Here is a 15,288-nt window from a genome sequence, read left to right as displayed (position 1 = left end):
CTGTAAGAGGTCACTTTCAAGATTATCCTTACCTGAAGAAACAAACAGTATAAATATGTATGTAAGTTGATATTATCTATTTTATACCTTACTTTAGTGCTTACAGTGATTATTTTATGTAAAATTAACTAAAACTATTTATTCTTATATATAAAACCAAAATACCTTTTCAAGCTTGTTGAGAAACTTGAAGGTTGATTCCATGATTCAGTGTGTCTGTATTACCTGCAGATAATATGGGCTTTTCATAAAAGGCCTTGATTAGGATGAAGTTAATTCTTCAATGCTGTTGTATTTTAATCAGTTTAAACCCCTCTGTTACTTTTTCTTTATCTTTCCTACCCCCTATTATTAAGCAGATTTCAATGCATTTCATTATATTTTAAAATAAATGCTATAAAGTTTAATACCATTTAAAACTTTTAGTGCCATACACAACACCACAGAGACAAGATAAAATATAGTAAAGACAATATATACATGGGCTCATAAACAAGATTTGAAGTCCTCATGTGCATTATGTCCACCAGCACTTCGTTTAAATAAAATATAACACATAATGAGGACATACATGCATATAAACAAATAAAATGTAACTGAATACTTCTAACAACTCAGGGACAATTATTACTAAAAGTTATAAGTGACAATGTTTCCTATGTCATAAAAAAGAAATGGAAATTAAACATTTTATAATGAAATTATGATGACAACAGTCCATATGTAAGCAAAAAGGAAACAAGTCATTCAAGTTACAACATTAACTATAAAGATTGTTACATATAATTTGTATTTCAACTATATTAAATGTTGCTTATCTTGTTGTGATTACTTGGTATCCTACTCTGGCCCTTGTATATACTTCCTAAGTTAGAAACATGAGAAAAGGTGTCAGACTGTAAAATTTTGAAATATTTTCAGTAATTCCAATAACAAATTGTGTATGTATTGCTTGTTATTGGTTTTGTTTGGTTTAATATGTAGTCATATTAAGAAATGAAAATAGAATTTAGAATTATAAACGTTTCTATACAATATGGAAAGAAAAACCTCTCAGCCAACAACCTCTGGAGTTCAATGGCATGAAACACTTACATTTTCATAATTTAATATGCTTAAAGATTACTAGAGTTTCATTTTTCAAAAACTGTATACTAAGAATAACTACTTAGATCTCACTGCAAAATGAAGAACATTTTATCATTACTATATAATTTGGAATTTAAAGGCCTGTTAATATTCAAATGATATTTTTCACACCATATTGTGAAGCTGACAGTCCCTTTACTTGATCAAGAGGTCAGGAATAAATTACATTTGTATGTGTACCTTAAATGACCATTAAAATAAAATTAGTTTTGAAAATATTACAAACAAAGCCTATAGTCACTAAGCAAGTACTTATAAAGATGTCAAAATGAAAGGCTGAATCTGTACAGTTTCAAATTCTGTCATAATGATATCTATCTTCCTTTCTCCTTCATGTCTTCCTGTAATTCATTCCATTATACAGAATGAATTATATGAATTCAGGTGTGTATATATACAGAAATATTTTAACACCTTTAGAAGGGATAATGCATCTCATAGCCCAGGCTGGACTTATGGTTGACATTCTCCTTAGTGCTAGGATAAAACATGCTCTACCATACCTCTCTTGAAAATTAACAATTTCTAAGCACATAAACACAATGTGTGTTTCTAACTGCTTACTTTCTCAAATTATTTGATAATATTCAAAATCAATATGAAGAAAAAAGAAGAGTCCTTTTGCTTCTCAGGCTCCATGACATAGTATAAATCACACTGGATCAGAAATGGTCACATGCATTAGATCACTGAGTCAGAGCAATGAGACCATTTTATTAGATAGTGGTAGCATAGGTAACTGTGAGACATTCTTTTGTTTCTTGTAATGAAACCACTGTCTTTATTCTCCTATTTTTTTTTAACATGGGGTGTTTGAAGACAATTTATAGATTTTTTTTTTTAGAAACTCTCCCTGAGGAGTTGTCAAACAATGTGTTGTTATTTAAAAAAGAAACTTTAAATTCTTAATGAATCACCTAGAGATTGTCCACTAATTGTCAGGAGAAATTTGTATTGAATTGCAACTATTTATTTAAGTGACTATCTGAGTCAGCAATCGAATATCCAGTTTTGTACAAAGAGCTGATAATAAGATCTCAGAAATACTAGCATGGTCATGTTCTTGCAAACAAATTTGAAATAACCAAGAAGTGGTGGTGACGTTACTATTCATTCAAAGTTGAATGGATAAATAAAATTGGAATAATGGCATAACTGGTACTAATTAGCCTTAAAATGGTATCCTACAACATGAAATAATTTGAATTAACCTGGAGATCATGGTGTGACATAACATAAAGCAGTCACAGAAATATGAAAAAGTTCAGGATCCCAGTAACCTGAAGTATAAAAATTGCTCAAACTTATATAGTCAGGAAGTAGAATGAAAGGGCTGGGAAGCAGGTGAAATGAGGAACTGCTAATAAAAATTCATGGCATCTCTATGCTACATAATAAATAAGTATGAGAGTTCTGCTATAAAACATTGTCCTTATAACAGTATTTTATGGGGCATTTAAATTATTAATAGTACAAATTTCATGTTAAACTCATGAAATAATTTTAAAAATCCAACCAAATGTAATCCCAATACTTACTATAACAGGCATGAATGTTGAAAACATTACTCTTATTCAAAGCAGCCAGGAAACGGAGATAGCCTTTATTATGAATCTTTTTGAAATAAGCAGAATCGAGTCATATATAGAAATGGAAATCAGATTAGTTGAAGAGAGTGAGGAGTGGGAAGAGCTACTTAGTACATACTTTGTAGAGATGGAGAGACAGATCTACATATAAGTGGTGGTTTCCCAACATTGTGAGTGCAATAATTTAAACAGTCAAATTTATGGCACACGAAGTTTATCTAAACAGATTTTTTTTAAGTGATCTTAGATAAGATTTATATGCTTATAATTTTCAAGCCTTTTAAAAATTGTATTGTTTTTACATTTACTCCATGTGTATACATTGTTTGGGTCCCCCTCGACCCAATTTCTGGGAAGAACCTGTTTTGGCCTCTTGTTCTCTGAATTTGTCTAAGAAAACATGAGAGAGAATAAGAAACACAATTGTCACTAGTTTGAGATTAATATAGCTATACAGAGAGATTCCTGGCATTGCTGCCATGCACATGTGTGTTACAACCAACATTGGTTCATCTCTGCCAAACCTATTCACTACTTCCTGGTCCTCTTCCCATAATGGCCTCTGCCAGTTTAAGAATACTTTATTTGCTCTTCTACAGAGAGCACATCAACCACATTCAAGTTTTAGGTTTCCTTCCCTTTCCCTATTCCTACCACATCCTTTTACCCCTTAGTGTATGACCCATGTCCAGTAATATTACTTTATTTGTTTTGGGTCTGTAATCTGCATATGAGGAAGAGCATGTGATATTTGGCCTTCTGAGCCTGGCTAACTTCGCTTAATATGAATGTTCTCCAGTTCCATCCATTTACTTGCAAATGAAAAAATTTCATTCTTTGTGGCTGAGTAGAAGTCCATTGTGTATAAATACCACATTTTCTTAATCCATTCATTGGTAGTGGGGCATTTTGGCTGTTTCCATTTTTGTAGAAGTACTTATTTTATATTTTCACAGATAATTTGTATGCATTCCTGATAATAAATTTTGTACATTATATACAATGAAATAATTATCTTTAATTAGCTTGTGACAATTTTTGGTTTAGTGAAGTCTGACATTTGATATGCTTGGAAGATTTTGTGTTTGAAAATAATCCATTTTTAAAAAAAAAGTATACTTACAAAGTCTTATAAAATTCTCGTTAATACTAAGTGAAACCTTTTTCTTAAATTATATGTTTTCAAAATATATATTATATAGGAGACCATTTATTTACATGAATATATAGTTGTGACATCTTTTCAAATCTGTGACTTGTTCTTTTACTATTTTTGTGATTGATACCTATGATGCATGCTTAAAATATTTGAAAAATAAAATCATCATTCTTATAATTTGTGCTAAAGGAAATATTCCATTTAATAACATACAAGTAAAATATACATATATAATTGTGTGTATATGCACATATATTCTATATATATATGCATACACATGCACACAAAAGTTAAAATTGGATTTCATCTCTTCCGATTTGGTTGCATTTTATTTCTTTGTCTGGACTGATTGGTCTGCCTAGGATTTCCAGAAACATGCTCAACATATAAGAGAAATTGGGTGTCCTTGTCATGTTCTATACCTTAAAGAGGAAACTTTCAGTGCTTTCTCTTTCAATATAATGTTAGTTGTTGGCATATAAGAAATTGCATTTCTCATGTACAAGGACCCGTTTCTATACACAATTTACCACTGTTATTACCAGGAAAGTATACAGTTTTATGAAAAGAATTTTATGGATCTGTTGAAAATATTTTTCTGCTTCATTTTGTTGATATGACATATTAAATTTGTTGATTTGCTTATATTGAACCATCCTAGATGAAATGTGCCCTGCTTTTGTTTTGATAGTGAATAATCTTTTTAACATGCTATTATGCTTGGGTTTCAAGTATTTTGTTAAGGATTTTGTCTTCAATGTTGATGCTGTTTGTTGGCCAGTACTTCAGCACTTTTCTTTTAATTATGCTCTTATTTGGTTTTGATAGAACGTGTTTGAAAAAAATTCTCCCATCCATTTCTCGCATTATTTAAAAATAGTATTATTTTTTCTTTAAATGTTTAATAGAACTCTGAAAGGATACATCTGGTGATTCAAATTTCTGCTTGCTATTGATCTGTTCTGGTTTTCTGATTCTTTATGATTCAATTTTGATAATGTTTATTCATCCAGGGATTTTTTTCCATCTATTCTAAGTTATCATACATGCTGATGTACAGTTTTTCATAATTATCTCTAAAACCCTTTGCATTTTTGTGGTGTCAATTCCAATTCTCTTTCCTTTTTAAAGTTTCAAATATGTGGATGAGAGTGCATGTATTCTGTAATTGTTGGACGGAATGTTCTCTAGATTTGCTCCATTCACTCAGTATAGGTGAAATTTGACTGATGATTCTTTTATATTTTTCAGTCCGGATGATCTGTCCCTTACTAAAAGTGACTGTGTTCAATTCCCATATTATTATTATATTAGCTTCCACTTCTCCCTTTCGACCTATTAATATTTAACACTTGGTTGCTTCAAGTGTGGGTGCACATATATACAGTGTTGCTCTTTCTTCTTGCTGAATTACCCCTTTATTTTACTATACTGAACTTCCTTGTCTGTTTTGATTGCTTTTCATTTAAAGTCTACAATATCTGATGTAGGTACAGCATTCCCTTGTTTCTTATGGATTCCACTTGCATGTGATATTCTTATTTCCATCTTTCAAAGTCAACCTATGCATTTCCTTAGATATAAGTGATGTTTTTGTAACATATAGTTGCCATTTCTATCCATTCAGTTAGCATATCTATTTTAATTGGAGCATTTTATCCACTTACATTAATGCTATTTATTGAGACAGAAGTAAAGTCTTACTATAGCCATACTATAATGTATTTTTAGTTTGAATAAAGGTATTAATTATTTAAGCAAACCTAGGCAGAAGTAATGAGCAAGCTGAAATTAGAATTTGGACTGTCTGATGACATATCTTGGAAAACATGCAATACAGGTAGCAACTAGGATATGATCAAGGCATAGGGAAATAATAAATACTCATTATGATTTTTCCTACTCTAGTTCCTTTAATTCAGTAATACTACCATGCTTAATATTTGCCAATCAGGGAGTATATTTTAAAAGAAACCTATTTGTGCCTTATAATATTTAAAATATTTTAGGTGGATAATCATTTGCAATTTTATCTCTTGTTTTAAATGTAGAATATATTACCTTGTTAATTTCTGACTTTGGAAATTAATAGCTAATCTTTAATTGTTGGCATGGCACAGTAGATGGAATTCTATACTAGCGTTTAAGGAGGGAGACTACTTGTATTCTTGTATTAAGTAACACTTTTTTACATAATAAAAATTTCATTGGATTAATATTGCCTTTATTAAGTCAGCTTATTTTTTGATTACTTATGTATAAAATAGTATTGAAACTAAATACACTCTTTTTTCTTTAAGTCTGATCGTAACACATTATCTTCTTTAAGAATTAAGCCCTAACTACCACTTGTTATTTAGTTGGATGTTATCATTGTTAAATATATTTATGTCTTTATTAACAATATACAGTATAGTTTTCAAATGTTTAAAATTATATTTAAATGCTTGCTGTCTAATTCCACAAATATTTTTCAGTCAGACATATTTTTTAATTATTCCATGTCAATTCATTTAGATATGAGTCCTTCATCCATATTTCAAGCTATATAAGCTTATTTAATGTTCATAAATTGCTTGTGATATGGCTAATACTTTTACACTGTTTCATGAAAACTGGGAATATTTCCTTGACCTTATCTCTTTACCATTACTTTGTAGCCCTATTCTTTTAAAGTATTGTCAGTTTTACTTTATAACATTGTAGGAAGGTTTTGAAAAATAAATTCACATTTATAATTTTCAGATTATTATTAAAGGGTGTGAACATGCGATCACATATTTGTAATTTTCCTGTATATATACTTTGTTCATTCTTTCCATTTATTGTAGGCTTATTAATTATTAATTTCATAAATGAACAATAGTACCTAATTTATCAAGGTTGTAGATTATTTCTTTTATTGCATTTATGATCATTTTCATTGCCCAGAGTTTAAAATCGTTATGCATGTGTCTATCAAACTTACTTTTTATCATACTCATCATTGTTTTTGAGATTGAGGTGTTCTTTAAATTTTATTATCATATTAGATTTGGACAGGTGGTACATTGTGACATTTGCAAAAATGCAGACAATATGTCTTAGTTAAACTCATCTCCATCATTCTCTTTTATCCCCTCCTCCCCCATTCTTGAGATTGTTTTAACAGGTGTTATTTTTCCATTTCAATACATGAAACTTGCTGATATTCAGTTGTGGTTAAGAATTAATTTTTTACATGCTGAAGCATATACATCTGTATATACATTACAGAAACATAGAAACAAACAAGAATACACACCCAGGGCAGTCATCTTGTTTGCAAGTCTATGATATGAATGGATAAGGTTTATAAATGACCATTATTAAATTTATGTATTTAAAGAAGAGAATAGGCCTCCATCCAGCTCTGGAAAATATATTAACAGCTCTGTATCAAGGAGCTCAGTGATCATCGTAGTCATGCTCAGCCCTTGTGGACCTTACCTTAGCATTTACATTGATCTCCAGTATGGCTGGTGCGATGGGCACCTTCTCAGAGGACGTATCTAGAGCTTGAGAGAGGAAATCCTAGGACAAACATTATTTTTGAAATGTTGGTAAAGGCACTATGCAGGTAATGTAAAAAGTCTAACTCCAGTATAGGAAAGGTATAAGTTTTATGCCTAATAATTATACCAATGAATATTGTTTATTTTTAATAGCTGCTTAAATATAATAGTTTAAGTGAAATATGTGCCAGGCTTTGTGTTAGACACATTCACTAGCCCACAAATGAACACAAGAGCTATATAAAATAAGTACTATCATTATCTCTATTCCAGAGGCTAAGAAACATGAATATGGCCTCACAGGCAGTGAGGGAGAGACAAAAACAGCACTTTGCATCATCAAACTTAGCCTAGGTACCACTGTAACTTCCTATGCCCAACAGTGGGCAAACTTACTGCTTTTTCACAGCTCTCTTTTACAGAAAAGAAAACATTACAGAAAAGCTAAAATTCTTGATATTTTTGGAAGATCTGTTTCTGATTCTTTACTAACATTTTTCCCCAATTTTCATATTCCAAACCATAACAAGACATTCCTTTTTTGTAGGAGAATTCAGAATTTTTTGTTAAGATGTATTCATTATACAGGGGGATTCATAGTGACAATTCTGATTAGACTTATATTGTACATTAGTTACTTTTCCCCCATCCTCTCCCCTCCTCTACCTGCTCTCTGCTCCACTTCAAGCAGTTGTAAGAGGTTTCTTAATTATGTTTCATATAAGTATATTAAGTCCATCTACCATATACAATCACCCCAATCTCCTTTATTCACCCTCCGCCCGTCCCACTAGTAACCTCCCTACTGTACTTATTTACCATCCTGTTTTTTATTATTAATATTTAAGTTGATGTTCAAAGGGATGTCTTAATGTATAACCACTATGAGTATACATTACTTCAACCCCTCCATTACTATCCCTTACCCCTTTACCTCCCAGCCCCCATTTTTCAACAGCTTTCGATACACATCCTTATATCCTCTACTTTCATGTCTTGTATTTTATGATAATACTGATGCTATATCATCCCCTTTTTCTTTCCCTCTTTCCCCGAGTTCCATAGAGTAAATATAACAATGAGGTATTACTCAGCCATAAGGAATAATGACATGTGGTTTGAAGGGAAATGAGTGCAACTGGAGGACATCATGCTAAATGAAGTAAGCCAGGATCAGAAACACAAAAGACACATTTTCTCTCATACATGGAAGGTAGATCTAAAGATAAACATATACAAAAACAAGCATGATAGCATACAAACTCAATGGAAAACAGGTTTGTAATATTAATATCTTGCTGTTTTTATCCCAAATGTATTTTTAGAAAGTAAAATAGTATTGCATGTAAACAAACACTGAAACTTTGCTCTGCAATTTCACCATAAAAATCAAGTACACACACCATTTATTTACAGTTATCCTCACATTCATTATCACATGACATCTACATGTTTTTATTATTTCCAAGGAATAATTTTTACTCATTTTGATTGCCTATAAGGATAATTTCATAGCATCTTCCTGTTATAAATAAACAATCAGTCCCTCAATGATGTAAATAAAATGGCATGAATGGTGAATAATGAAAATAATGAAAAAAATTAAAGTTTTAGGCAGGTGTATACATGAAGTACATGAGAAGTTCATGCATCAGTGCATACTACAAGCCACCTTCATTAGAAGCACAATGCAGTTAAAATCATGGCAGTGTCTGTACTTGCTTCCTCCAGGTTGGATTGTCAATTCTATGCCATCAAAAAATGGATGCTTATCAAAAAGTAGTAAACTGTCATATTGAATGAATATATGTAATGTCAGCCATGAGAAGGAATAAATATACAACTATTATACCATAGAACAGGCATTTTTTGCAAGAATGAGGCAACAAGTAGATTTTGACTTTTAAGCAAGAAGTATGCTTTTAGAGACCTAAGGTAGAGCGACTATCCACTTGACAAAAAGTGGCATTAAGGAATCATGATCAAAACAGGAAGTAAACCAACCAAGTAAAAAAGTGAAAACACTGGAAGCTTCTGTGGCAGAAGACAAGAAGTATATCTTAACTGTTGTACTTATTCATATTCACATATTTATTGAGTTAAATAAAATTAGATGCTGTGCTGAAGCTTTGGGCTGCTGAATAGCAAAATATGTTGAGTTAGTACAGTATCTTGGGCTCAAAAGTGAAAGTAAAGGCACTCGTGAGAAAAGAGGAGCCTAAGACTTCAGTGTAGAATATGAGAATTTGAGTTCACTGATAGACTGATTTATTCAAATATTGTGCTGCAATGAGCCTCATGATTCCACAATGAAGTTTGATTTTAACACAACCCACAGAGGTGAGGAAGCATAAAATAGAATGATTGTATTTGCACGAACCCACAGTCACATACAGCAATGCATACATGGAAACTGGAAAGATTATTGTAATACTAAAAAAAAATCACAAAAACATTTCACACTTGTATCATATAGACTATTCCTCACCGACACATAGTATACAACTCTGCTACCTGGTCTACTGGTCTTTATATCCTGACATAATTTTCTGTACTAGAGAATTTCCTCTATTATTATACTATAAACAGTCACTTCCTCTCAAGGAAGGCAAAGTCTTTTACTGTTTTGTTCACAAAGTACTCCTGACATTTGGAACTTTGACTAGTACAATGAAGTCTGATGTTTAAATATGTATGGATTCAAGTTGTGTTTGTTATACATTTTTAAGAACCCAAGTTCATATCCAGTTCTGATTTGTGGGACTCATAGAGTATGTAACCTTTAAGAAAAAATGTAGCATTTATTTTCCCATGTCCTTTTTAGAGCATATTTTACATCTTTGTTTCTCAAGCTATAGATCAAGGGATTCAACATTGGAATGATCAGGGTATAAAATATGGAGGACACTTTATCAGTATCAGTGGAGTGACTGGACTTGGGCTGCACATACATAGATATCAAAGTCCCATAGAAGACAATGACCACAGTCAGGTGAGACCCACAGGTAGAGAAAGCCTTGTGTCTGCCTTCTGCAGAGTTCATCCTGAGAATAGCTATAAAGATGAGCAAGTAGGATACAAGAACTATCAGAAGAGAGACAATCAGATCAAATGCTGCAAAAATCATAATGATAAATTCGATTTCCTTAGTGTTAGAGCAGAGCAAGGATATCAAGGGGAGACAGTCACAAAAAAAATGATTGATGACATTGTTGCCACAGAAGGGTAAAGTGAAAATCTTTACGGTGATCAGTAGAGAAATAAACGTGCAGTAGAGATAGGGGCTTATCACCTGTACCCAACATAATCTTTGTGACATGATAACTGTGTAGAGCAGTGGGTTACAGATGGCCACATAGCGGTCGTAGGACATTGCAGACAGAATAAAAAGCTCACTACCAATGAACACAAGAAAGAAAGATAGCTGTGTAGCACAAAAACAATAGGAGATTGTATTTTGATCTACAACAAAATTCAACAACATTTTGGGTCCCACAGCTGTAGAGTAACCAAGATCTGTGAGAGCCAGGTGTCTGAGAAAAAAGTACATTGGGGTCTGCAGCCTGGAGTCCACCATGGTGAGGATGATCATGCCCAAATTTCCCACCACTGAGATCACATAGATGATGAGGAACAAAACAAATAATGGAGCCTGCAGCTTAGGACGATCTGTGATGCCCATCAGAATGAATTCTCTCATCACTGTGAGATTATGCTTCTCCATCATGCTTTATCAGAAAACCTATGCTTGATAAAGACATTATCACAGTGAATAGATTTCACGTATCACCGCAGGAACATTTCTTATGGAATGCTGGTTTAAATAAGAAACATACAAACTTCCAACATTAAAATACTTGAAAATAAATGAATGTATCTTTGACAAAGTGATAAACATAGAGATTAATACTGATAAAGATCAGTGGTTTTAAATAAAGGTGATTTTCCTCACAAAACAAACTATGCAGTGCAAAGAGTTACTTTATTTCCCATGCCGGGAGGAGGGATGCCTCTGTCAGCTAGTGGCTAAAGTCCAATTACAATGCTCAACATTACTGCTATATCTTATTACAGCCCCAAAGAATTCTAGCTCAAATACCAATAGTTCCAAGGTTGAGAAACCCCAGTAGATAAGTAGATAGATAGAAAGATAGGTAGACAGAAAAAAATAAATAACCAGGCAGATAGACAGACATATAGATATGTACAGATATAAGAATAGAAATAAGTATAAACCTTATTTATTATTTTTCAGAGAACAGTCTAATTACTGTACTCCTCTTAAGTTTTCCATTTCTCATTCACATGACAACAATTTTATAGTGTTATTTGTCAAGTTCATTTAATAGAATGATATAATGGATATTTAAATTAATTAAGAAGACTTTTGAGGACATATCCTAAAGTGCATGAAATTCCATTATTTAAAGTATAGTCCTGTATAAAATCACAAATAAGAGAACTAGGAATTCTAAAACACTTAGTAGAAGTTAGCCTGATGTATAAATGGAAAAATATAATTGATCACACTGGAATTCATTTTTATAAGAGGAAAAAAAACAGAAATATATGTATGTCATCTGTTCTATATATGAATTTAGTGTATACAAATCTATTTTTGGCAAATAATTTATCTAAAACTTTATTTTCATATCTAAAACAAATATGTTCTTGCAGTGTTGTTGGGAAGGATGAAGGATGAGTAAGTAGTTCAATGTTTCTATGATATCTGGGAACTGTTCTCAATGATCATGTACATATTTATCTTGCTTTTGTTTTATTTGTAAGTGTTGATAATAACTTACCTGAAAGCAGTTTTCATTCTCTTGCACAGAGTCCTAACTTTTTCTGGGGGCTAAAATAATGAATAGATGAAAATATGTGAAGTAAGTTATAATAAATGTGATGAATTCAATTTCAACTTTACCCTGTTTTCCACTCCATGGCTGGCTAGCTAAGAACATGATATTGCTCTGGATTACTTATATTTTATTGTCAGTAAGTATTTGAATACATTTTCACATGAGTTATACTGGCACATATTTAATAAAAATATTCACTCCACATGTGCATTTTCATCTTAATCAAAATTAGCCAATCGGATACCCTTTATCATGGCTGAACCTGATGGAGCATGAAGAAATCTGAGCAAATTAGGAGAAGTGGAGGTCTTTGGCATTGCATTTATTCAATGAAGATTCACAAATATCCTTTTAGATAAAGCAATGGATGCTATATTTGAAAGAGAAAATTGGGATATTTTTATTTTATAATTCTACATTTTAAAAACATTTATTATGGTGCATTTTAGCACAGTGGTACCATGGCACACAATATCATAGACAAAAATACAATACACAAAGAATGATAAACATCTGGATTCTTAGATGTGTTTTTGGAATCCTCTGTGCAGTATGCCACAAGAAATTTTTCCAAATATGATGCAACACATTCTGCAAAGAAGTGTGCAATCAAATAAAACATACCTGGATATTTCTTATGCTCCAGAGATTAATAAATGTAACACAGAATCTAAAGATAAGATAATTACTATGAGGTGAAAAAATTGTGGTCACCAATTTTCTTAAAATTAAAAAAAATAGAAATGGAAAACTTTATTATGGAAATTGCAGTACCAGAATCTCTGTGTGAGCTGCAAACAAATAATTATACAATATTATATATGAAGCTAATCACTTGTAAATTGCACTTAACTCATATACAATGTTGTTTGCATCATTGTTGCTACTTGATATCCTCCCCTGCCACATTCAAACATCTTTTTCTACCAAATATAACAAAATATATCAGCTTATAAAATTAAGTAAATATCTTCAGTAATTTCAATTAGAAGAGTCTAAATCTTATTTGTTGTTATTTTGGTTTGGTTTGGTTTGTAATCATGAAATACTACAAAATAAAGTGCACATAAAAATTAGTACCAATGTTGCTGTAAGGTAAAGAAAAAAAGTTGCTTCCTCTCACCAGTTTTAAAGTTCAACAAATTTCTTTTTGCATACTGTAATATAATTACTGAATACTCTTTTACTTTTAAACCTATACTCTAGAAAAATTTACTCAGATCCCACTGTTAAATGAAGAACATTTTACCATCACCATAAAACTGGGTACTCAGTAGTCTTCTGACATTCAAGAAAAAAAAATAACAGCCATAAAACCTTTAACATCTCAATGTGAAATGCAAACTCCTTTTTTCTTATCAGAGATCTGTATTAAATCTCACTCATACATTTATTGCAATGATAAATGAGAGGGTCACAACGAGAGCCTACAACTCATGAATCCCTAAGTGTTTGGAAGGGTATGAAAGTGAGACAGTGGGTTCTGTTTCAATTACTGTCTCCAAAAATTTATCCATGTCATTCTACTTATTCTTCATCTTCACTCATTTTATCTTCTTTTAGATTATAAAATTATATGTATACACAAATTTTCTAAGCACAAATGCAAGGTAGTGTTTCAAGTGCTTATGATCATTTATCCTATCACCTGAGGAGAAAAATATGCAAAAATTACTATGAAAAAAAGGAGAGAGGTGTTACAGCTGGTCAGGCCTTATGACACTATGTGAAAACATCTGTCTTTGTCACCTGTAATGAAAGCTCTTTCTTGATTCTTCCATGTGTTTCTTAGCATTGGTTGTTTGAGGACAATTTATATATTTTATTTAACTTTTGAGATACTCCCTGAGGAGTTGACAAGAAATTTGTTGGTTATCCCTAAAGCGTTTGAATGCTAAATGAAATGCCTGGAGATTATTCACTAATTGTCAAGGACGATTTGTATTCAACTTTGACTTTATTTATTGCAGTAAACAGCAAACCCACTTCTAGATTTCATTCAAAATATTGGTGTTGGGATTTCAAAGAGTTGTTAGTGTCCTCAGGTCCACTGTGGCATAATTTGAAATAAAAAAAGATCAGAAGCAAACTAAACATCTATTACTGAATGAATGTTTAAACAAAATGTGGTTGAGATAAGGATAGCCAAACAGGGATTTGACTCACATTAATTTCCTGTGCATGTGTGTTACCTTCTAGGTTAATTCTTTTTTATTCAACTTTTTCTCTAGTTCCTGGTCCCCCTTTACGTATCTCAACCAGCAAAAACACTTGTTCCTTCCTATTATTGCTTATACTCTCTCTTCAACAAAATTAGAGATAAGGGCAAAATAGTTTCTGCTGGGTATTGAGTGGGGGGGAGAGGGAGGGGGTGGAGTGGGTGGTAAGGGGGCGGGGCAGGGGGGAGAAATGACCCAAGCCTTGTATGCACATATGAATAATAAAACAATAAAAAAAAAGGATTTTCCACATTCTCTACACTCACAAAAAAATGTGGTTAAAAAATAAACACCAGAATATTATTCAGCCTTAAAAAATGATCTCCTGCATATGAAATGACAAGGGTGAACCTGGAGAACTGATGCTAAATGAAATAAATCAGTCACAGGACAAATACTACATGATCCAGCTTACATGAAGTGTGGGTAAGAAGCAATGAGAGTGATCCAGGACTGGAATGTCTAGATAAGGCAAGCATTCTCTGTAGAGCTAATCTAAATTCTGGTCATACACTGTATTGGCTACTCTTTATAATGCTGGTCATACAAGGGCAAAATGAGCTAATGATGTCACAGCTTTTGCAGCCTGACCTACAAAATCTCTGTCCCAGTGTTAAACAGGGCAATAGAAAAGGAGCATCATGGAGAAGACCAGTGCTCCTGGTGCAGCCTTTTGCCACTGGACACCCTGGTGAGTGAATTTCCTGGAGAGCCTGGCACCACTGGACTTTTATGACACTGCTGGAACTTTTTGTGAGAACTGTGCAGAGAACAAAT

The 15,288-nt window shown here is 32.3% G+C and overlaps 1 protein-coding gene across 1 annotated transcript; it reads right to left on the bottom strand.

The window, feature by feature from the left end:
- Window positions 1-10,212: 10,212 nt before the first annotated feature.
- LOC109702088 (olfactory receptor 8K3-like) lies at window positions 10,213-11,154 on the bottom strand. Its single transcript, XM_020187520.2, has one exon. The coding sequence runs from the start codon at window positions 11,152-11,154 to the stop codon at window positions 10,213-10,215; it is 942 nt and encodes a 313-aa protein (XP_020043109.1).
- Between the last annotated feature and the right edge of the window lie 4,134 nt (window positions 11,155-15,288).

The sequence above is a fragment of the Castor canadensis genome, chromosome 1, assembly GCF_047511655.1.
Source record: "Castor canadensis chromosome 1, mCasCan1.hap1v2, whole genome shotgun sequence".
NCBI classification, from domain to species: domain Eukaryota; kingdom Metazoa; phylum Chordata; class Mammalia; order Rodentia; family Castoridae; genus Castor; species Castor canadensis.
Note: the sequence above shows the minus strand (reverse complement) of the source record. Positions and strands in the feature narration are given on the sequence as shown.

Bases quoted from the DNA above. Each gene is read 5' to 3' on its own strand.
- LOC109702088 (XM_020187520.2), bottom strand. From the start codon at position 11,154: ATGGAGAAGCATAATCTCACAGTGATGAGAGAATTCATTCTGATGGGC.